The 22,372-nt window shown below is 39.6% G+C and overlaps 1 protein-coding gene and 1 long non-coding RNA gene across 4 annotated transcripts in view; one reads left to right on the top strand and one right to left on the bottom strand.

Annotated features, from left to right (window-relative positions):
* The first annotated feature begins 1,086 nt into the window (after positions 1-1,086).
* The window catches only part of LOC132201454 (serine/threonine-protein kinase minibrain), a 55,625-nt gene continuing 34,339 nt past the window's right edge, over positions 1,087-22,372 (top strand). The window contains exons 1-2 of one of the 3 annotated variants that reach the window (XM_059627628.1): positions 1,087-1,690; positions 1,752-2,031. In XM_059627628.1, coding sequence (XP_059483611.1) covers positions 1,821-2,031 — 211 coding nt within the window. In that variant the 5' untranslated portion in view covers positions 1,087-1,690; positions 1,752-1,820. Of the gene's footprint in view, positions 2,032-22,372 lie in introns of all 3 variants that reach the window. The other 2 variants (XM_059627627.1, XR_009442274.1) reach the window with 2 other exon arrangements.
* Positions 20,799-22,249, bottom strand: LOC132201455 (uncharacterized). The gene is made up of 3 exons (XR_009442275.1): positions 22,159-22,249; positions 21,752-21,870; positions 20,799-21,696 (listed from the first exon to the last, which is right to left on the bottom strand). It is a non-coding gene; the product is annotated as an uncharacterized LOC132201455 (long non-coding RNA).

The following is a 22,372-nucleotide window of genomic DNA, read 5'->3' as shown; positions in this document are numbered from 1 at the left end:
TAAACTGAATTATTAAATAAAATTAAAAAGTAAAATATTTACAAATTATTGTTTAAAATAAGTTTATAACATGAAAATTTTAAAGTAGTTTTTAAAAGTTATACCAAATTAACAGTTTTAAAAATTTGTTTTTTTCCTGCTACACTCGTTAGCATTTTTTTAACGTTAAACATATTTTTACATTGGAAAATAAACTTTTGATGTTAATCTTGTAAAAATAAGTAATTTAATTTTTATTTCTTCATGCAAAGCTAGTATAAGGAACATTTGAATATTTGAAACAACGTGCCGCCACGTGAGTCAAAGTGATTTGAGCGTAGCTCACCGGTCGGTCGCGGCAAGTCGCGGTTGTTCGCCGAACGGCAACGCAAAGCGCGGAAGGGGAAAACACCGCTGGTTCGTTCGCGAGGCGGCCGGCGAGCGTGAGAGAGACACGGCGGCGGAGGGGAATTCTTGCATAGCAACTGTCTGCTCCAATCTTTTTCGTGCTGCAACTGATAAAGCAAAGGCAGCAAAAGAGCCGCGGACAGCCGGCCGGCTGGACGCTTTCAGTAAATTTTTATATTTTTTATTCAATAAAACGAGTATTTATTCAAAAATTAACAGAAAGAGAAAAAAGTAGCAAAAAAATAAATAAAACGATTTATTTTTTTAACGTGAGACATTTTCATGCTTTTTTCGGGAGTCGTAATTTTCCAGCCAAAGCTAAGCACCGGTGGGAAAATAAATTCGAAAGCCGGGCGGTGCACCTGTGCACACAGAGCCGATATAGCATGGCCAGGCCGCGTATATTCCCTTTTTGAGTGACCGCCGAGTTCGCTCTCTCGCTGTCTCCAAGGGCCCCGGTCTATTTCGGTACGGGCGGCCGAGTCGCGTTTGACGCATCTTTCTGCTTTCAGGGCCCAAATTCAGTCTCGAAGAGGACAAAACGTCCATCAGGGGGTGGAACGGCGCCCGGAAATCACCCTGAAGAGGAAAAAAGCCGAGTCAATTCGTACATACGCGTTCAGTTTGCCGCCATTGTGTTTGAAAAGGTGGCCGGCGGCGGCGCTGGCGTCGCGGCGCGGCCAATCGCGCACGCCAGTTGCGGGCGACTTGTGTGTCTGTCTGCCATGTTGAGAAGTCGTTTGTGTTTGGGGCGTGCATCTGGTCGGTGTATTGGGCTGGTGCGGCGCGATCTCAGTGAATGATGTCCCGAGTGCTTGTGTAGCGGACGAGCGCAGTGCACGATGGTGACGGCGCCGCCGGCCGGCAACGACAACGGCATTTCGGCAGCAGCAGCAGCGAACTCGAAGCACCTCTCGTCGGCGGCCGCATCCCGTCGTCGTCTCCTCTGCCCAGCAACACGAAGAATGCGCCCCGATTTGTGTTTACATACATGTGTATGGTGATGTTACTGTCTTAGGCGATGAAGCATTTACGTGTTTAGGAAATTTGCAATTGAGCAGCAGCAGCCGCACCGCTGAAAAATATCGGCCGCCGACCGCACCACGCTCGCGCCTCTGACCGACCTTCTTCTTTATTTTGTCCCCGTGCTTTTGACCCGAGAGAGCTGGTGGGCGAGTCCATTGTCGCGCCGAGCCAGGGGGTGCGCCGCCGCCGCCTACTTGCAGCACCAGCCATGGACGCCGTCGGACGTCCGACCTTGTGATACACACACGCCAGGAAGAATTGAATTTTTTCCCCTGCTGTGAGTGCGGTTGATTTTTTTTAGATAGATTTAAAAATAAATTAATCGCTGAGCAAATTAGGAAGGAAGAAAACATTTTCGGTCTTCGGGGCTTCGGACAGGCCTGCGGCAAGAGCATGGGCCATGTCCAATGGTTGTGTGCCTGCTGATCGCCGTGCCCGTGACGCTGCCACCTCGCGAGGTGCCGCCGACCAGTGTCCAAGTGGTGGTGGTCCGAGTGCTCCTCAACTACACCCCCATGGAGGCGTCCGCGGCCGCCGCGACCACGGCCGCCATTCAGGCCAAACGGCCCGCCGACTGGCATAAGCAACTTCTCATCATGGACAAGCAAAAAGGAAAACGTGAGTTGAATTTTTTTCTATTTTCATTGTTTGTTTTCGTCCGAGCTCGGGGGCGGATCCGAGCCTGGCCAAACTTGACCCCGATTCCCGTTTCCGGGTCGCACGCTAAATGATAATAAAATTGCTGATTTTTTTGAATTTGGAAAGTTTTATATTATTTGATTTTCTTGCAGTTTTCGCGCCGCCTTTGAAATGTGAACGGTATTGTAGTCTGATAGCCGACGTGACCTACTTAGACATTGTCCGAGAAGTATGACTGAAAGTAATTGAAGTTGTTGGTTATTTGATCTCGATCGTGTTCACTGCGGTGAATTCTACTCGATTTGCATTTCAGACGAGGCGTTGATAAAAAATTTTGGCGGTAAAAGTTAATTTTTTTGTTAATTGAATCAATTGATTTTGAATAATTCTAAATTAAAAGAAAATTTGAAGTAAATTAGCAGGAGAAAAATGTAAAATTTATTATTTAACGAATATTTGATTTTGGTAGTTATTGATATAATTTAAATATTTTAAATGATATAATTATTATAATTTAATAATCAAGCTAACGGCGAATCTAAATTAATAGTTTGTTAACTCGTATAAATTTTTATAAAGATTTACACGAAAATGGCGAATATCATTAATGATGAGAATAATTCAATTTATAATTTAACAGATTTATAAAAAGATTTAGAATACTATTCCAAATTGTAATGGAAAGAATATGACAAAATCTTAAATTTTTCTTTATTAAATTTCTCATATATTTTTTCATTTTACTTTTGCTCAATCCGAATGTTTTCAATTGAATTTGAATAATTAAAAATCAAAAGAAAAATTTGAGTAAATTAGGAATAGAAATGCACGATTTATTATTGTGACGCTCAAATTAAGTAATTAATTTTGAAAATTTCTGATATAATTTTAATGAAATTATTTAAGAAATATATTAACCCCAAACAAAAGTTGTAACAAGGATTGAAAAAAAAAATGCTGAACATAATAAAATGATGAGGACTTAATAAAATTAAAAATTAGGCTGATTTTTAAAAAATTTACAAAATATTAATAAAAAAATAAAATGTATATCTGACAAACATTGAACTAAATTATAAAATTTTCAGTAAATATAAAATTTCTCATGTATATTTTTTATTTACTTTGGCTCAATCCAAATGTTTACAACTCCTTTATTTACAATTTCCCTTAAATTCTGGAGCCTCAAATAAATATGATTTATTTTAATACAAATTGTTTCCGAACGCTCTTGGCATTTCACACTAATTGCCGTGTTATCAAATTTGTTTTCCGGCCATTAAATGGAAGCAGCTGATCGCACCCCTCACACAAAGGGCTGCGGTAATTCACCTTGCGCTCTCTCTCGCCCGCCTAGCAACAATTTTGTTTTTAATCCGAGCGACCCTCCCCCGAACGAGACTGTCACTCACGTGGGGGTGGAACAACTTTCCGATGCAGCGTGCGTTAGTTAACAACCACCCTTCCTTTGCTAATCAGGCCTCGCCGAGAAGCAGCAAAAAATAAAACTCAATCTCGCGCGGAAGTAATTGAAAAGTGCTTATCCTCACCGCAATAGATTTCGGCTGAAAATACGGTGAAAACTTCTTGTTGGTGACCGTTTTTTTTTTTCAATTCCAAAGCGGATTTTGTGCACGTGACCGCAAAGGTGATAATAAGCCAGTCACATTTCTAACATTTTTTTAAATCTAGGCACAGAACATCCTGTTGAGAGTCAGGTGCCAAATTTTTTACTCATTTGCTCACTCCGAACTGATTGAATGGAAAGAAATGAAAATCTATAGTAAAAATAAAATCACCGCAAAATTTATTATTTAATAAATTTTAATGTGAATAAAAATCATTTTAATTTGACAATATTTCACAGAATTTAGTGTTTGCGAGAATAATAAAAGATTACGTGAACAAGCAGGATTTGAATTTCGCTCCCTCGGGAATTTCAATCTTTGTTTTATTTGATTAGTGGTTTTTTGAGCATGTATCGCGTCCGTGGAAATATTTCATCTCAAAGAGGAAAATTACCGTGTTTGTTTTCCTTGTTTGGCAGACAAACAGACGTTGGTCTTTTTGAGCGGGAAAACGTCAAGCTTGCGAAAATTTGTCAACCACCGTAGCGGCTCGGATAATTTACAAATTGTAACAGCGAGAAAAAATGTAACGCAATATAAATTACGGCGTTTGTGTATTTTGGGGAATTTCCAAGTAAAAGGAAACCAAATAAATCGCTCTCCGTGTTTCTTATCGCACGATAATCCAGACTAAATTTTTAATCTCTATTAGAAAATTTATTTAATTGGGCTTCCAATTAATTTTTTTTATATTTCATTAATTCTTAATTGCTACTAAAAAAATTTTAAAAGAGAAACATTGAATTATTAGACACCAACACATGCAATAAATTGGCTGCAACTTCCGAGATAAAAAAGACCTGATCCGCCGCAGTGATTCTCAATTGCATGATTGTATTCAAAGTAATTTACATTTATTTTTAATTATCAAAACAGATGTTCGCCATAATTACTGTACTTATCTTCCTCAGTTGTAATCAAATAATTTAGTGACTGGAGGATTTTTTTTTCAATTATTATTATCGCTTTTTTCCATCTGAATTGAATTCTAATAAAATATTCGGAAATTTTCATAAACAATTCCATTTATCTATTTTCTGTTTAAATTACATTTTAATGCAAATCGTGTAAAAATTTCCTAAGTGAGACTAATCCCCCGGCAGGGGATGCAAATTGGAGCGGTGTGCGCAATCAGGGTGGATTTGTCGTGGCGACCGGTTGCCTAATTTAGACCAAATCCCTTCTGCGGGCGAGTCTTTTCGGTCGTGTGTCTTAGACGAGAACGAACGAACGTGTTGTTGTTTTTGGTGCTGCAGAGCGAGCGAGCGAGAGATGAAGTGGGCTTATAAATATGAGTAGGAAGCCACCTGCTGCTGGCGACCGACAGCCCGCCCTCCGCTCGCCGGGTCACAGCCTCCTTCCGTCGTCGGTAGGCGTTCAATATTGTAAGGCCGACGACCACCCACCTTCCCACCCACCCACCCCGCGCCGCCGCTTGCACAAAATTGCAGCCGTGAATGCACTTGTTCGTTCGCTCGCCTCTCCGCACCCACCTCGCTGACAATCGGCTCGCGCTGCCAACTTTCTCCGGGCCTACTCAATCGATGGGCTCCGTTTTTGCGCCGCCGATTCTCGAGAGCAGCCAGACGTGGACCGAGGAATGATGGATTCGGTGGTTGAAAGAGGAAAATCGGAAAACGCGGCGCTTTTGTCGGGACCACAATGAGCTATCGAAAGATGATTATTTTTCAACCGTACCTGAAGTCAAGTGAAAACGCAAAATACCGCCGAAGAAGATGTTTTCTAAGGAATAGTGTTGCATTATTTTAAGTTAAATTTATTTTCTACACACTGAGCTCCTTTTGAAGCCGCTCCTTTTTATTAGTATACTAATTATATTAAAATTATAAGTTTACTAAAGGAAAAACTCATAAGAATAATAGTCATTAAAAGGAATGTTCGCGAAAGCAATGCATTACGATTTAATGCTGCAAGTTTTTGTCACTAATAATGTAGGTAAATATTTATTTTTCCCGTCATTTGGCCAAATTTGAAGAATTATATTGAAATTATCAACAAGGAATTAAAATTTTAAATCTTTCAAATTGAAAATAATAGTACGATAAATTTGTATAGCTTTTAATTATATAAAATTATAATTTTATTTTATCTCATCAAAAATTCAAAATCTTAATTTAATGTTAGAGAATTAAAAAAAAAAATTATAACAGTTCTTTAATTTTCTGTGTTTAATACTAGAAAAAAAACAAGCTTGCAATTTTAATGAATTAATTGGTCCATATGGGCATCATTTTTTGGCTCCCATTCAACAAAAAACACGTTGAAATTCAAAATATATAGTAATACTGCAATAATATGACTAATTAAACTTATTCTAAATGATTGTATTAATGGCATCGGGAGGTTCAGACTTAATTCAGTTTTTTCTGAAAAGTTTGAAAACATGGATTTAGCTCCTTTGAAAGAGTTCGCAGCGAAATTCAACAAATAAATCACATTAGATTTTTAATATTTATAAATAATGGAAATTTATATTTAGAAATTATTGCACCAAACTTAGAGCGATAAGGTTTGATCATTATTGAAAAAAAGAAAATGAAATTATAGCATGAGGAACAAAATTACCAGGCCCATTTTTGAAATATCAAACCATGCAAAGGAGCCAGTTTACTAAACAATTACGAGCAACAATTGGACTTTCATAACAACGTATTATTTATTGAACAATATAATAATGCGGATTATTCCGTGAAGAAATTGATGTATTTAAAATAGATAACAAAATTAATCTTTAATTGAATTTGTTATATTTTCAAATGAATTTTATTAAGTTATTCTTCTTTTTGTAATGAAATATTTTTTCATCCAAATTTCCTCCGATTGAAAAAAAAATTGTAATTTGAGACTGGTATAAATTTGATTTATTTTTGTACATGACCAGTATGGGCCGGGAGCATTTATTTTTTTTTATTTTTGGCGGCGTTGTGTCCGGGAGGAGTCCGCCGGCGGGTGGATCTTCGTGAAGCGTGACCTCGTGCCTTCGTCTTCTTCTTCATCTGGCGTCGTGTCTTTCTCTCTCTCTTTATGTGCTGCAGCCGGGTAACGAACTCAAGGCCCGTCCGTCACACTCGAGCTGGCAAAACCTTGTGCGCGCTCGCTGCTTTTCTTCTCTCGGCCGTTGCTGCCGACTCGCAATAATCACCTTGATTTACTGTCTGCCGCGCGCGAGCGATAATCCACTTTGCACCCCCGTCGCATGTAAGCGTAATCGCGGTGCGCAAACATGCCATGTACACATGCTGCTCTTTTCCATTCGGAGCGCGGCGGAGAGAAAGAAAGAGAGACGCAATCCGAGAGAGACGGTTTTACGTTTCATCCAGGGTAAGCCGAGAGCGCTTTGCATTAAATTCAGTACAAATGCGCGCTCGCGGAGAAAAGAGAGATTAATTAGCGATTGTTGGCGCAGGAGAAAAAATTCTCAACTTGCGCAAGGGGATTTGCCAGCGAAGATTTCAGTCTCGCGAGGAGAGAATCAGTTAATGCGAAATCGGTCGGTCGTTTTCCGAGCAAACCTTTGTCAAGAAGCGACTTCATTCAGCAAATCCCAAGATCCTTCCTGCAGATTGCAACGCTGGCAAATCCGCAGGTGGAGCTCGTTAATTTATAACGGACTGCAAATCAGAGTAATTGTAATTCCAAAGTTTACCGTAATCAATAGAAATTATTTCTACCTAATTTTTCAAACGACTGATATTTTTATAAATATAAATCCTATAATGCAATAAAATCCTTAAAATTAAAAAAAAAAAAAAAATCTTAATTCGTTGAGAAATATTCATTTTTAAATCATCTTCATCTGCGACTTGAGCATCAGTTTCGTAAAAGAATATGAATTTTATTTCTGAATTTTTAAAAGCTGTAATAATTTTGTACAAAATAATTGTAATTTTTTTTCAATCTTGAAAATATTAATTAATTTTAACCTAAAGTTTCCAAATGATTGATATAGTTATGAATAAAAATTCTACATCTCAATAAAATTCTTTAAAAAAGAAAAAAAATAACTGGTCAGGTTTTTTTTATTTTTAAATTATCATTAAGTACCAGTCTCTTCAAAGGAATATAAATGTTATTGAATTTTTTAAAAGCTACAATAATTTCGAATATAATAATTTCACATTTTTTCAATCTCAAAATAGCTCCGGTTTTGTTTTACGCAATAAATTTATTTTGCTCATTAAATGAAATTTCCATGGCCATTGTCCGTCCTGAAAGCTTAATGAAGTTGCTTTTGTGCGGCAACACCGGAGCTGCCTCGGCTCCCTCTCATTGAAAAGGAGACCCGCGAACGCGAGACGGGGGTCACCTGCCTGCACCGTGCACCGCCGCGTGTTGTATAAAATTCAACTCCAGTTTCGCAACGCGTCGGTCAGGCGGCGACGGCGACGGGACTCGAGTTTCGTTTTCACTCGCAGGCCTCTCGAAAAAGAAGTCCCCCTCGACGACGCCAGAGAAATCCCTGGCTTGGTGGAAGAAAAAAAGTGAAATGTACAATGAGAGAATGTGTGTATATCAAGTTTGTACACGCGTATGAAAAACTGGAACAATGTCGTCCGATGGTATTAATTTACCAAGCGACTCCTCCCATTCACAAATTGCAATATAAGAAAAAAGTGCCAAGTAATTTTCAACAACGATTCACAATACTGAAAAGAGATTCAATAAAAAAAAACATGGATTCTGAATTATAATTTCATATTTTTAACGGTTGAATTCATTCCAATTAAATTTCTGCAAAGATATGTCTGACTATTATGACATTTTACACGGAATGTAGCACAAATAATTTGAATCTCTTCATCTCTCGGCGATCGCCGCATTCCTCGTGGCCAAGCGGCCGGTTCTGTAATTTTATGGCCGTGCGCCGCCGCTTCCTCGAGCTAATAAATACATTATTCCTGGAATTATCATGTGTGTGTTGTTTTACGACGCACCTGTTTGAGCAGCGCGATTTATTGGTGCGTCTGCAAGTGACCCGTGAACCTAATTAATCGGGGCGCCCGCCGACGAGGTGGCGAAAAATTGTGGTTTCCACTCCGCCGGCGCTTGCCAATTTTCCTCGCAATTTCGGTTGCGAGTTTGGGGAGCAGAGCCGGATGATCTGGTAAGAGTCGGCTGATGAGTTATTCAACGACACAAGAAAAATCCATTGGCCCTCGAGCCCTTCCTGGAAAATTTCATTAAATTTGGATTTGGCCAAAGTAGGCAGTCCTCCCGCAGACTTGCAAATCGATCGACCCCCGTCTTTTGTGGAAAGGAACAATAAGCTTTTTCAAACGGAATATATAAAATATCAGGCTTCATTTACAAGGAAAATTTTGTATTTTTTAAATATTGAAAATAAAAATAAAATTATTTATATAAAAAGGAAGTTATGAGATAAAGTTATATTCGATTATTTAATTAATGAAAGTTTATTTATAAAATGAAAGAACGGTCATTTAGTTACAAAAGCAGTTAAATTATATTAAAAGAGAACACTAAATTTGAATAATAATTAAAAATATGATTTAAATCTGAAGGTTTGAAAATATTGTTTTATATTTTATGCTGGCCAAAGTTTTCATTTTTTCCTGGTTTGTGATAAAAATCCATTTAAAGAGCGGCGTCTCGCGGTTCAGAATTTTTTTTTTTTATCACAAAGTTTTTTTTATCCGAAGACTCGTCGTCGTTTTCGTCGTCTGCGAGGTGCCAAGTGCAAAGTCGGCCGGGGGTTGATCCTCTGTTTTTTTACTTTCTTTCTTTTTCTTCGTCTCAAGGCAGGTGATCTGCATCAGCTGTTGTGTTTTGTTTTTGCGATCGACAGACGGGCGCCTCGTCAGTCTGCCGAGCCGCCGTTGGTAATGATTTACCCCGTTCGCGCATGCATAAATAAATACAGAACGGCCGAATCGTACAGCAGCAGTCTGTGTCGGTGTTTGTATGTATGTAGGTGTAAGTCTACCTGTCTCGACTGCGCTTTAAAATTCCAGCGCTTGCCCGGCTTCCCAATCAGCCCTGCTCTCTCGTTCGTTCCGCATCGCAATCAGCAAGAACGTAAATAATGAGGCTGATTTTTAAGCGAATTAATCAGGAATTGTAAAAATATTTAATATAAAATAAAACACTTTGTTTTCCAATGTGAAATTTCAAATGTTTAAAGAAATTTCAATAAATATATGGTGATTCGGCTTTTCCTCAACTGGTTTTTTGAGTCGTTTATTGTTTAAGAAAAAGCAAATCCTGCACTACATGATTCGGCTGCAGCCAAAATTCATGAGCTGTGAAATAATTTTGACAAGAATTAGTTCGAAAACAATTTTTTTTTTTAAATATTTGTCTTTCAAAAGAACAATTTTACATGAAAAATTAATTCATAGAATTTGACAATTGAATTGAAATTTTTTATCAAATTAATTTTTATATTAACTTTGGTCAGAATATAGAAACGTGTGTTTTGAGCGTACCTGTAAAGAGACTTTGTTCAAATTAAATTCAAATCACCATGAATCAATATGAATAAAAAAATCAAACTCGATCGTGAAATTCTACCGCAAAAATTGTTTGGTTTTATTAGTATTATTTAAAAAAAAAAAAAATAATAATAATAATAAAAATTGCTCTGAAATCTGAAAACAGTAAAACCTTTAAATTTGGAGAAGGTTTTCTTGATTAAAGCGTCTATTATTTACTGCGGAAGTTGAGATTTAATTGCAATTATCCCGGAACTTGATGATTTTTTGCATCATACTTAATAATTATTGACTTGCGGGCCCAACGGCGAGGTATGCAGATGCCGCTGTGCGATAAGAATTCAGGAATGCCACCTGGACTGTAGGTCGACGACCTACTTACACGATTTGCTTTCGAGGAACTCGTCAGTCAGCCGCCGCGTGCATGAATGGACCATCTTTCTCCTCCTCTCTGCTTTTCGCGCGACCTTGACTTGTTGCGCAAATTTCAACCTGCTCTCGGAGCGGAGAAAAGAAAATAATAATGAGCGGGACGAAAGCAAATCAAAATATAAACATACAACTTGGACGGTCGCGCCGGAAATGAAAGGAGGCCCGGACGATCGAGTGGCTCTGATTTGGAATTTGGCAAATGTTGCCGCGGCGGAAATGAGGCAGAAACAACGGCGGTGCTGAATCTGAAATCAAATTAATAGTTCTGATAATATTTGTATTGGTTTTTAATTATTATTTTATTTAAAAAAAAATTATTAATTCCAGAAAAATTTTTACAATGAGAATTGATTTGCAATTATTCATTACTGGAATTTATAAAAAAGAGCAGAAATTCAAGGAATAATATCGAACGAAACACAAACTTGATTTAATGATAAAAGATAATCAATGCAATTAGTTTGCTCTTTCATTTGTTTTTTTGCATATCTTTTATCGATCGATCAATGCCTGCTAAGAATTATCAAACTGAATAAATATTTCCCATCACCAAACAAGACAAAACCTCGCCCATTAGTTCTCAGTCAGCATTTATAGATCTAATCGCCTATTCTGCTGTTTTGGAAATCTGATCTCTCTCTGCGTCTGCCCGCAGATGTCCCACCGAATTAGTTTTTAATCTCGTCCTCCTCGGATGTCAAAAAATTAAAATCAAACTCCTGTCACGAGAGTTTCGAATCGAGAGAGAAACAAAAAGGGCGTCTGATGTATGATGTTTGTGTATATTTTTTTCATCGCTTTCTCTCTCTGGTCGTCCGAGTTGTTTGTGTGACGCCGGTGCGACCAAAATTGGCTCTGCAAAACGGCGTCGTCAGCACGCACTCGGCCGGCTACTGGTGGGCGCCCTCGTCTCGCTCTCTTTTTGCACTGCGTGTGTGTGTAATGGGGAAGCTGCTTACTTACTTAATAAGTAAAAGGCCGCGTGGGCCGATTTTCCGCCTCGCACAAAAAGGCATGCGTGATATTTTTATTGAAACAACGACTCTCGTTCTGCTCTTTCCGCATTTCTTTTTTTTTATTCGCGCCCGTTTGGCACACGCATCGCCCGAATATAAAAATGCCGCATCGTGCTGTGGTGCGGCGACGTCCGTCCTCCGAGGGAAAAAAAGGAGTCCTGCCTTCTTTACGAGACACTCTCCGACAGCAGAGTCAGTCAGTCAGTGATCCTTTTGTAATGTGATTAAATAATTAGCCGCCAATTACTCGAGAGGCACTGCGGTCGTCCCAGAGAAGTTTGTTCGTTCTTTAGTGGCACATGCGAAAGAATAAAGTGGAGGAAAGAAAGAGCTTCTTCGAGGGCTTCGGGCCGACCCACCAGATTTGAATTGACGCCACGGCCGCCGAGAATGAATCACTCGGAGGGGCGTGCGACCTTGACAAATGATCCGTTCCAAAGGGGGTTGCGAAATCATCTCGTTATGCTGATTCCAACAAGTAGTTTGCCAGAAGTATCGGAACGGAGCACAAATCATTATTTGCGGCCAAACCAAATCAATAATTTTATACGGCATATTATGGAAATAAAAGTTGTGGCTATAAAATTAGTGAAAAAGATGAACATGATTGAAATTGGAGCCAATCAAAAGTGAAGCTAAATGAATTGAAAAAAGGGAGGAAAATTAGAGCTTTGAAATTTTAAACCAATTGAACAAATATCAAGCAGACATTAAACAGCCCAGGTTTTTTTTTGCAAATAAAAATTAAATAAAAAAATAATCCAATATTTATTTTCCCATGTTTTTTCAATATTTCAAATTGAATTTTATTTTTCGTTTAAATAATTTTCACTCGAAAATACTAACTAAGCTTTTTTTACATGGTTTCTGAATTTCATATGCAAATTATATTTTAATTAATGATATTTTTACTGAGTGAAAATTCAAATTCTGGACTGTTCCGGACAATGAAACAATTTAAGAATGATGAAGTAATAATTCAACAAAAGATTAATGGAAAAATTTTAATCAATATTTAAAGCATTCTGTACATTTTCCAAAAAAAATTCTACACCGGTTTTTCCATCTGCTCTTGGCATTTGAAGATTTCCTCCCCTCGGCTCTTCGCAAATCAATGTGACTGGCAATCTGAATCGAATCCCCCCGTGGTCGTCTGGCCCGTGCACAAGACGGCCGCGCTCCCTAGGGGCTATTATTTTGATGCGGCGGCGGCGGCGGGGCGGTCGGGGGCAGTTTTCTGCTGCTATTTTGCGCTCTGGGCAGCCGAGCCGCCGAGTGCCTAGCGACAATCCACGCACGCCGCAGAGCTATATCGGGCGGAGCGGATTCCGAGAGAGCTCTTCGAGATCGACAAGAAGCGCGGCTCCTCCTTGCTCTTGATGCACCCGTTTTGCCCACCGGCCGCGGTGCATTATTTTTATACATCGATGGATAATGCGCGAGGACAAACAAAAGTAGCGCTCGGCCTCCCGCGCGCGCGCTCAGTTCGTTCACCTTGCCGCAGCTATTACAGCAGCACACACGCCGGTGCCGGTGTTATTATCTCGTATACACGCGCGTTGTATGTAACTTGGAGAGTGAGCACCGCTGCTGGATGCACCGCCAGACGCTTCCGCTCGAAAATTGCCGCTTCCAGATGCGCCGCCCAAATTAGCACGTTGTCTGCCTGCCCGTCCGTCCGTCCGTCGACTATGCGGCCACGTGATTAATTGAGAGAGCCGAGTGAAAAAAATATGGACGTGTATATAATGAAGAGCTGAAGGAGCTTAATGGTCGGCCGGTTAATTGGTGTTTTCGTTGGAAAACACCAACTGCTCTGTTCCAAATGTTGCCAGACTGTTATTTTTGTAAATTCAATTAAAAGAAGAAGAAAAAATGAGTCGGCACCTTCATTTCTTTGGCTTTGACCAATTTGTAACAACAATTATTTATTTAAATTCTGCAAAAACATATATAATATACATTTTAAACCGCCTCACATTCAATAAAAAATTCACAATAATTCGATTTTAGTCTGTCACATTTTATTACATTATTGTTATTAAATTTATTCTTCTCGGTTGAGTCATAATAACAAAATTTTAATGTTAAACTTCTTTGTCAGACTAATAACAAGAAGACTGAATTGTGGGTTCAGTTTCTACCCCTCTTTTTTCGCAGCAATTATTATGGGTTTTGACCAGATCAGTCCATTTAAATTCAGTTTTTAATAGTTGATTTCATTCATTCAGCTTATCCTGGTTCAAATATTGCTGCAATAATGTATTTCATGACGAGTTAATATTTTCATTTAAACACTAAATCTGCGGTTTATACTAAAATTAAAAATATTTTTCCGAAATTTTCTGCCGCAATCTGTCTAATCTGGGGATGAAATACTTTGGTAATTTAAATCTGATTGTTTATTATTCATTATTCACAATGAAAAAGAAACTGAATAAGATTTTTTTGTCAACTTGCAAAAACAAGTAAAAATAAATTATTTTAAAGTCCTCATAGTGAAGTTTGTGCACATTATTTTCCACTTTTCCGATATTCCAGTGGCCCAAATGTATCTCTCTTATTCTCGTCTGCGAAATCTAGCACAGCAGACTCCTTTGCTGATTATTATTATTATTTTGATTAATATCCGCGTTCGCGAGGCGGCGGCGGCGAATCTCGGTTGCAATCTCAGCGCAAAAAAGGCGCTCTTGACACGCCGCGCGCAATAATACTTCCTCACTTTTGGCTCGAAAACCTGCGCGCGCGCCCGTTTCGTCACAGATGCATTAGCACACGAGCCAGATAAATAAAATATAAATGCAGAGAAACGTCGTCTGGCTGCTTGGCTAGAGAACGATATTAAAAGAGGTGTGTGTGTGTCGCCGCGGGGGCGAAAGATTCGCACAAGAGCACTTAATGCCCCGGCCGAGGCACCGACACCGTAAAGCACTAAAAAGGGATGCTCCTTTCCTCCCGTCCGACGCCGCCCCAAGGCTGTCGGGCTCAAGAATATAAAAAAAATCAACGAAAGGGGCTAATTGGGTAATTAGCGCTGCTCGTCCGATCTAATAGAAAAGCGTCGTCCACTCTGATGCAACAACTTTGCTTTTTTTCTACTTCATCCCTCGTTTTTATTTTTCATTATTTGCAGGGGGTGGTGTTCATGACTTAATGGGTCCGGGCGAGTGAATCTTGTGTGACACCGACTAGCACTCTTTATGATCCGATTTGGTGATGAAATCTCAGGCTTGCATAAACGCTCACTTTGGCCTTGTTTATGCGCTTCAGTTTTGGATATTTCCATCGGTGCATTTCTTCGAAGAGATGCAATTCTTTTGCTCATGAATTTCGTTTCGTTGGGAAATCCATCATTTAAATTTTTATAAATGTTAATGAAGCATGATGAGCGAAATAAAACAAGGGCATCAAAGTAATTGAAATTATTGTGCTGAATAAAATAAGCATTTATTATGCTAGTTAATTATTTCAAATACAAGTAGAAAATTGAAACGCACAAATGGCATGAATGGAAATTGTTTCATTCATTTTGAATTTACGTCAATTCTGCCTGAAAGCCAAAAAGCGCAAATTATGAACGAGGCTCTTTCCTGGGTCACATTGAGCCAAAAACAACAGGGTAATTAAATTGTTTCCACTGATTGCCGTAGAAAGTTTGCAAAACAAACAGCTGTTGATGTAAATTTTGGTACAATTAAACTTTATTCAATTCCAGCATTCATTCATCAGTATGGCATGAATTAAAATGGAAATAAATTCAAAAATTTCATAATAAAAAAATAAAAATATAATGCACATTAATATATGATTTAATAGTGGTAAAAAGTATTCTCACTCAATATGTGTTTTGGAGCGAAATAAAATATCAAAAAGTCTGTTAATTAGGAACAAAAATTTGTTGGAAGATTTGATGTTATTTTCATATCGAGGATGAAATCTGTTTGAAGAAGTTGACACTCGAGAAGATGATCATGGAAATGAAGAAAAAGGGCTTTTCCTCATTGTAAAAATTGTTTTTATTAAAAAACAAATGGCTCTTCCAGTGTCGGTCATGGTCTGCGACCCTATTTCATGAGAAAGACAAAAAAAATCAGCAAAATTGAAAATACACTACTTTTTAACATAAAAATTAAAATCATAAAACTAACAAATTTGTATAGCCATTTGTTTTTTAATTAAAATAATTTTTCAACGAGGAAAAGCCGTTTTCTTCATGTGAGGAAGATATTTACCACAATTAGAATTGTGTAAAATGCAATATCATAACAGAACGTAAACTACTGTTAGTGCCATTCGCTGACAAAAAGCTGTGCTATTATTTATAATTTCCAAGAAACTATAAAATCCTGCATTGTTTGCGAGTTGAATCTGCTTCAAGCGGCAACAACTCTCGAGAGAGAAAAAGTGCGTCCTCGTGCGTGCTTCAGAAATGCAGAGAGTCGCTTAAAATGGCTAATAATAATGCACAAGTGCATCGACGCATGAGCGGCTGCGTCGAGAGCGGCCTGGGCTCCGTCGAGAGAGCAAAAAGGGCTGCTGCAGTCGGTGTAATTAAAAGCGGCGATGCCGTTAACAATGCTGTCGGTCGGTGCGCGCCGTATTGATTATGCGTGCTCATACGCGCACCAGATTTCCAGCGTACGCAGCAGCTCATTACATTATGGTGCACGGCACTGCAGCCGCCTCCGAGCTGCCGCCGCCGCCGCCGCTGCTGACGAGGCGAGCTGCCCCAATTTGCCGTTCGCGCGCGGCGCAGTAAAATGCTCCCACCCCCTCTCAGCCCCACTCGCTCGCTCCTCGCACTTTTAATATTGTGTTTACGTACGCACTGCACGGCCTAATGAAATTCGGCTTAATTAGATTCTCCTCGACTCGCCCGCTGCGTCAGCATCCATCCGTCGACGCCTCCGCCGCCGCCGCCGCCAAACCATTATTTACGATTGTTTGCCTGCCAATTTGACCATCTCGCTCGTCATACACACGTTTCATAGTCTTTGTCGCTCGTACGGTCAAATCAATATCCGTTCGCCAAATCCTGAACGCTCTATTTTTGCACACTTCGCAGCGGAAATGTGTGAAAATGGCCAAAATTTAATGATTTGAAAAAGGAATAAAATTTATAAATGTAAATGAAGAACGTTTTTGGATTGAAATTGAAATTCAGGCAGATTTATTGTGAAAATTTTCATTAAAATTAACATTCAAATCATGAAGTTTTAACCACTCATCAGCACAAAATTGGCCAAATTAGTTCTTAGCTATTATTTTAGAAATAATTCAATTTAAAAAAAAAAAAAATGACAGTTGTATTGCCTATTGAAATTTTTTTATTGAAAAATAAAATTTCAGAAAAATTCACAATAAACCGTTTATTGAAATATGAAGAAACCTGTAATGGTTTGAAACCGGAATACTTTGCTATTTTTAAGGACAGAGAGAAGCAAACCATTAAATTTAATTCTTCTTGCTCTTTCTTGACATCCAAACCACCTATAATGTGTGCCACGTTTTCCCTTCTCGGATTTTGCATCATATTTTTTGTCCGTATATTCCTCCTTTTCTGTAGACGGCACTTTTCGACTCTGACTGCGACAAGCCGAAATAAATAAATAAGCCCGAGAGTGCGTGGCTGGCGTGGCTGGCCCGCTCGGGTGCCCTAATGTGGCAGTCACGTGGCCGGCGGCGGTGTTATTCCACGTCTCGGAATTCGCAATCAGCCCCTGCTGCTGGCTGCGCTGTGCATGTACATTTGGCGAAATGCACGAGTGAGCAAATCGAAGACCCTCCGGCGGCGCCGCCAATCGATCGAGATTTCCGCCGTCCGAGCTAGAGAATAAGAAATAAAACCGGCAAAACAATATCTGTGTACACGTCTCTTAATTTGGCGCACGTGGCGAGAATTCCGCCCCGGTTGCTATGCGCAATTTCTCCCCCCAAAGAAAGAAAGAAAGAAGCAAGTCTGCGACACACAAGATGTGGCCAGAGAAAGAAAGAAAGAAAGTCACATGCTGGACCCTTCTGGCTCGTAAAAAAGTAAAAAAAAATTCCCACTCTTTCGAGTTGGAGGAGCGAAAAAAGTTTGATGCCTCTTTTGTTTCGCCGCCGCTCATTTGGCCAAACTATTCGAATCACGCCGCACGTCAAAATGTATATGTGAAGAGAGAGAAAAAAAAGGCGGCCGTGCATTCTCCAACTCGGAACTAATGCAGCGTCTCACAATATGAGAGAGAGCGGCAGAGAATAATAATGCTGTGTTTCGCAGTCGCTTTATTGCCAGACATTCCTCTCGGTCTGGCAAATTAACCGATTCCAGCAGCAGCGCCGGCATTTATTTGTTTATTAATTCGTGGCGTGCGCGCTAATATTTACGACCCTTTCGTTCTTTTGTCCCCGACGAATGCGGGGCGGTGTAATCTGTGTGAAACGATTCCGGCCGGTCCTGTGCAGGGGATGGAGGTCGTTAAGGGGGATGTGCAGATTGCCAAATTGAATCGCCCCTGTGCCTGCCTGCCTGCCGAGGAATGCCTCTTTTAATTCAATTTATTATTATGCTGTCGGCGAATGCAAATTTCTTTTCCACCGAGTCCAAAAGGGAGAGCAGAGAGAGTCGTTTGTTTTGATTCTACAACCGTTCTGCCTAATTTCCCGTGCAGGCAGGACGAGAAAATTGAGTTTTCAAATGAGAAAAACAGAATTAAATCTGCGCTCTTTGAGATTTTCTATTTCATTTCCCCCTATTTCAGTAAATAAATATTTTAAAAGTGGCAAGTAAATAAAAAAAAAAAAAATAAAAAATAAATAAATAAAAAATAATATTTTTATCTTAAATTGTATCCCTCATAAAATTTTTTGTTCCATCACTTTTGTAACTAAAGAGGCATCCGCGTAGATCACATAACAGAATAAACAAGGGTCAAATTACGAACAGACCGAAATAAACTCAATTAAGGCAAAAAAGCGCGCAGAGCAATTAAATACAATATCAACTCGCCCGAAGATAAACAAACGCTCTCTTCAGAGTTTATCTCTCTCATTCCAAATAATAACATAACCAATGAAACGTAAACACACTTTTTATACGCGTTGGTTTCGTTATAAAAACTTGTGTATATTATCTGAGAGGGCCCTTCCTCGTTGACGTGCGTCGCCGCACTTTGAACTCGGCTGCTTGACCTCGCACCATCGTTATCATCTTTCTTCCCTGCTAATTTTCCTTGTGTCTGCAAACAATCGCAGTGCATTAATTTATCCGAAGAGAATTTGGCGCCGACAATCAATCACTTCGTCGGCTGCCAAGTTGCTGGGCGTTTTCGTCATAAACGACAAAAGTAAACACAAGATCCGTGGAGGAAGGTCAGGCAATCGTGTATGAAGTGCGATCAATTTAACTTGCGCCGGCCGTAAATGCGAAGTTAAAAGCTTTTCGCTCCAACGCAAAATAGACCAAACGCTCTCTCTATCCAGGCCGCAAAATTTTGATCCTCAACAGGCTGTCGTAACTTTGGAGTGAAAATGGGCTCGGAAACTCCATTCCAACTAAGAAGATTATATTCAAAAGTTATTAAATTATGGAAATCGTAAATCTATCGAGGCGCATTGTTGTTCAGATTTAATTTGAAAAAATACTTATTTCCGTTGCAATTCAAGGGATTCTGCTAGAATGAAAATAAATAGAATAGACTAATCAAAAAATATTGATAAATATAAAAAAATGACAAAAATGTTTGTTAGTTTTTATTAAGAGGTTTTACTGAAAGTGTGCGAGAAATACTTGGCTTTAAAGAATGGAATACAAACCAAATTTTTACTTTTAATTGAGAAATTAATTTTCAAAATGGCTCAAAAATTAATATATTTTGGTCATTATTTTAAAAAAGAAAGATTATCTTTTGAAGTATGAATTAGGAATTTTCTAATTCGTCAAAGTAAATTAAAAAACAAAATTATAGTTGATGTGGAAGTATTCTCTGAAATTTAGTCCGTTCTCTCGCCCACTTGAATCAAAATTGCTGTTCAATAGTGTTAAACGTGCCATTCTGTTGTCCGATCCTGTTCGACCCCTGTGGCCAGCGGTCATTGTACATTACCGAAGCGTGGTCCAGATCCAATTTTTGGCCCGATCGGAGCAGCAAACAAGATTCCATCTCCGCCGGTCGTCTGCGGAAAATTTCGTTACTTGCAAAAGTGCGCCTCGCAGAAATTCAATTGTCGGCGTGGCAGGCCTGCGAAGGCTGCGAAATGCAATTTAACAGGACACGTCGCAGCACATAACATACCTGCGCGGACTTTGAGAAAAACGAACGAGCCGGCCGATTAATTAAGCTGGCGCACCGCAGCGGATTAGGCAAATTGAGGTGAACAACGAGAGAGCGGAGAGGCGCTCGCTCCATTTCTTTTCACGCGACGCCGCTGACAAAAGGAGGAAAAAGGAACTTAAAGCGAGACCACCTGTCCGCTCACACACGACAGCACTTTGGTGCGGAGCAAGGGTTGCTTGTCTGTCGCCAAGTGTGTATGTGTTCTTCTATAGGGCCTCTTGCTCTTTCTTTCCATTACTGGCGCCTCCTCTAATACGAACGAGCGCCATAGAATGGAGCTGATGATGGCGGCGAAAGAAGAGGCGCAGGTCGTGACCCGCCGCCGGATAGGAGAGAGAGGAAAAAAATAATCGAGCCGGCTGAAAAGAACCCGAGCAAAGGTCGGCCGGATTTGAAAGGTTGCACACGTCTTTCCCTTATTTGCACTTTGGGTTCGCAATGGGATTAGATGGGCCATAAACAGCAGATCGGAGAACGAGATAGATGAGATGATGTTCCCATTCAACCACGTGTTTTGCTGAAAAGCGGCTTTTATTTGAATTTATCACAATCTCTGCTCCTTTTTTCAAAATTTGTTGATGAAAATTGTTAATACATTAGAGAAATTACTAAGATTTTGAAAAATAATCTTAACGTGGATTCAGAAACTGAGCAAAAAAAAAACTGCTCGGAAAATGTAAAAATATCTACTTTTTAATTGGAAATTTTAATTATTTCCAAAAAAGATTTGGATTTCTGTTTCAACATAATATTTTTTCCACTTAAAACTTAAAGAATTTAGACAAACGGCAACACCGTTTGGATTAACGAGGATCATGATTTCGCTTATTGAAAGCTCATTACACTTAACAAAATTAACAACACACTAAAACATAATAGAATTTGAAATATTCCTTTTATTTGAATCTCTTTAATAAGGGTTTTGATGTCTTAATTAAGCCTGAAACAATTATCTCAGATTTCCTCTCTCCTTCCTCGTAAAAATCGCGGCTTTCCTGGAAAACCTGGAGACTCTTTTTTTTCCAGTTGGCGGAAATTGGATCTTAAAAGCACGCAGATCGAATCGGAAAACGCGCAGATAAAGAACGATATAGCTGCTGGGGTGCCGCCGGACCGTATACGGATTTTTATTATTTGGCGGCGGCGGAAAGCCCCTTGCACCATAATAAATATTACTGGCAGGTTTCAAGCAGGGGTCAGCAGAGAACTCTGGTCCGACACATCGTAATAACACAAAGGGGGAAAGAGCAGCATAAACGCGGGGCGATAATCTGTGGTGCATTATCCGCGCGTCCATTGGTCCGTCCCGCCCACCGCCGGCACTATAATCTCGGATTTCATTCATTCATAAAACGGCGGCGGCGGCCGAGGCTCCATCATCGAGCTGCTTTATTATATTGCGCGTCATTTCCCAAGTTTGACCTACTTGATAAGAGACGCGGAGAAAAAAGAAATAAATGTGCGAGATAAAAAGGAAGCGGCAATTTTTACGAGATAATCGCGAGATCATCTATCCCGGCGCGCGATAATAAAACACCAACATTAGGATTCGCATTACTTTTGCGCCTAACGTTGTTCGCCGCCATCCGGACGTTCAGCGACCTTGTTTGTTTACATTATTTATTTGACGCCACCGAGCATCGCGCGATTCGGCTTCAATTGCGAGCCAACGAGAGTCACATGATGCTTTGGCCTTGCAAGGTTTTGATCAACCGGCGAGTTTCACTAATTGCGAGCTGAGGAGAGGGAACTCGGCAGGAGGCAAAAATTTGTGCGTCTAAATAAATAAATTAAAAATTATCTTATAGAATATTAAGATAAGAGTACTTAACCTCAAATTCCAAAAGTATTAATTGATTTTTTGGCTTTCATTAGACTGGTCCTTAATTTGCAACATCTTAGGCTCATATTTTAGCTAAAAAGTCTTCTTCAGCGTCGTTTTTTTAATTCTCTGAAATCAAAAATTTCTTTAAATTGTTGTGCTTAAATTGATAACAGAAGAAGCAAAGACAGTAATTCATAATAATTAACTCTTTTTTTCTTTCAAAAACCGCCGGTCAACATTTTTGATGGAACGAAATAAATCGAAACTTTCCCATTAGAATTCCCTCCTGTGGAAATTCCCACGCATCATCGCTCTGTCAGATTTCCTTATTCTTCCGTTTTCCCATGAGGCGGGCGGGAAGTTTTTTTTTGGCGTGGAAATCAATGACCTGCGAAAGAAACTGCGTGTTTGCACCTGATGCTCTTTTCCTTCTTTTCTCTCTGCACCTCTGCTGGCCCTTCTTCTTCTTCTCACGTGGTTGTTGCTGGGGAGCCGAGCTCGGCGCGGTGACGTTACGTGCGTCGCACAGCCCGGCCGACCGACCGACCGGCCGCCGCTCTATAAACATACAATGTGCGCTCCACGTGACGTCACATGACCAAGGTCACAACGCTAATTCCTCCTCGGC

The sequence above is a fragment of the Neocloeon triangulifer genome, unplaced genomic scaffold (genome assembly GCF_031216515.1).
Source record: "Neocloeon triangulifer isolate White Clay Creek 2 clone unplaced genomic scaffold, ASM3121651v1 ptg000014l, whole genome shotgun sequence".
In the NCBI taxonomy this organism is placed as follows: Eukaryota; Metazoa; Arthropoda; class Insecta; order Ephemeroptera; family Baetidae; genus Neocloeon; species Neocloeon triangulifer.
Note: the sequence above shows the minus strand (reverse complement) of the source record. Positions and strands in the feature narration are given on the sequence as shown.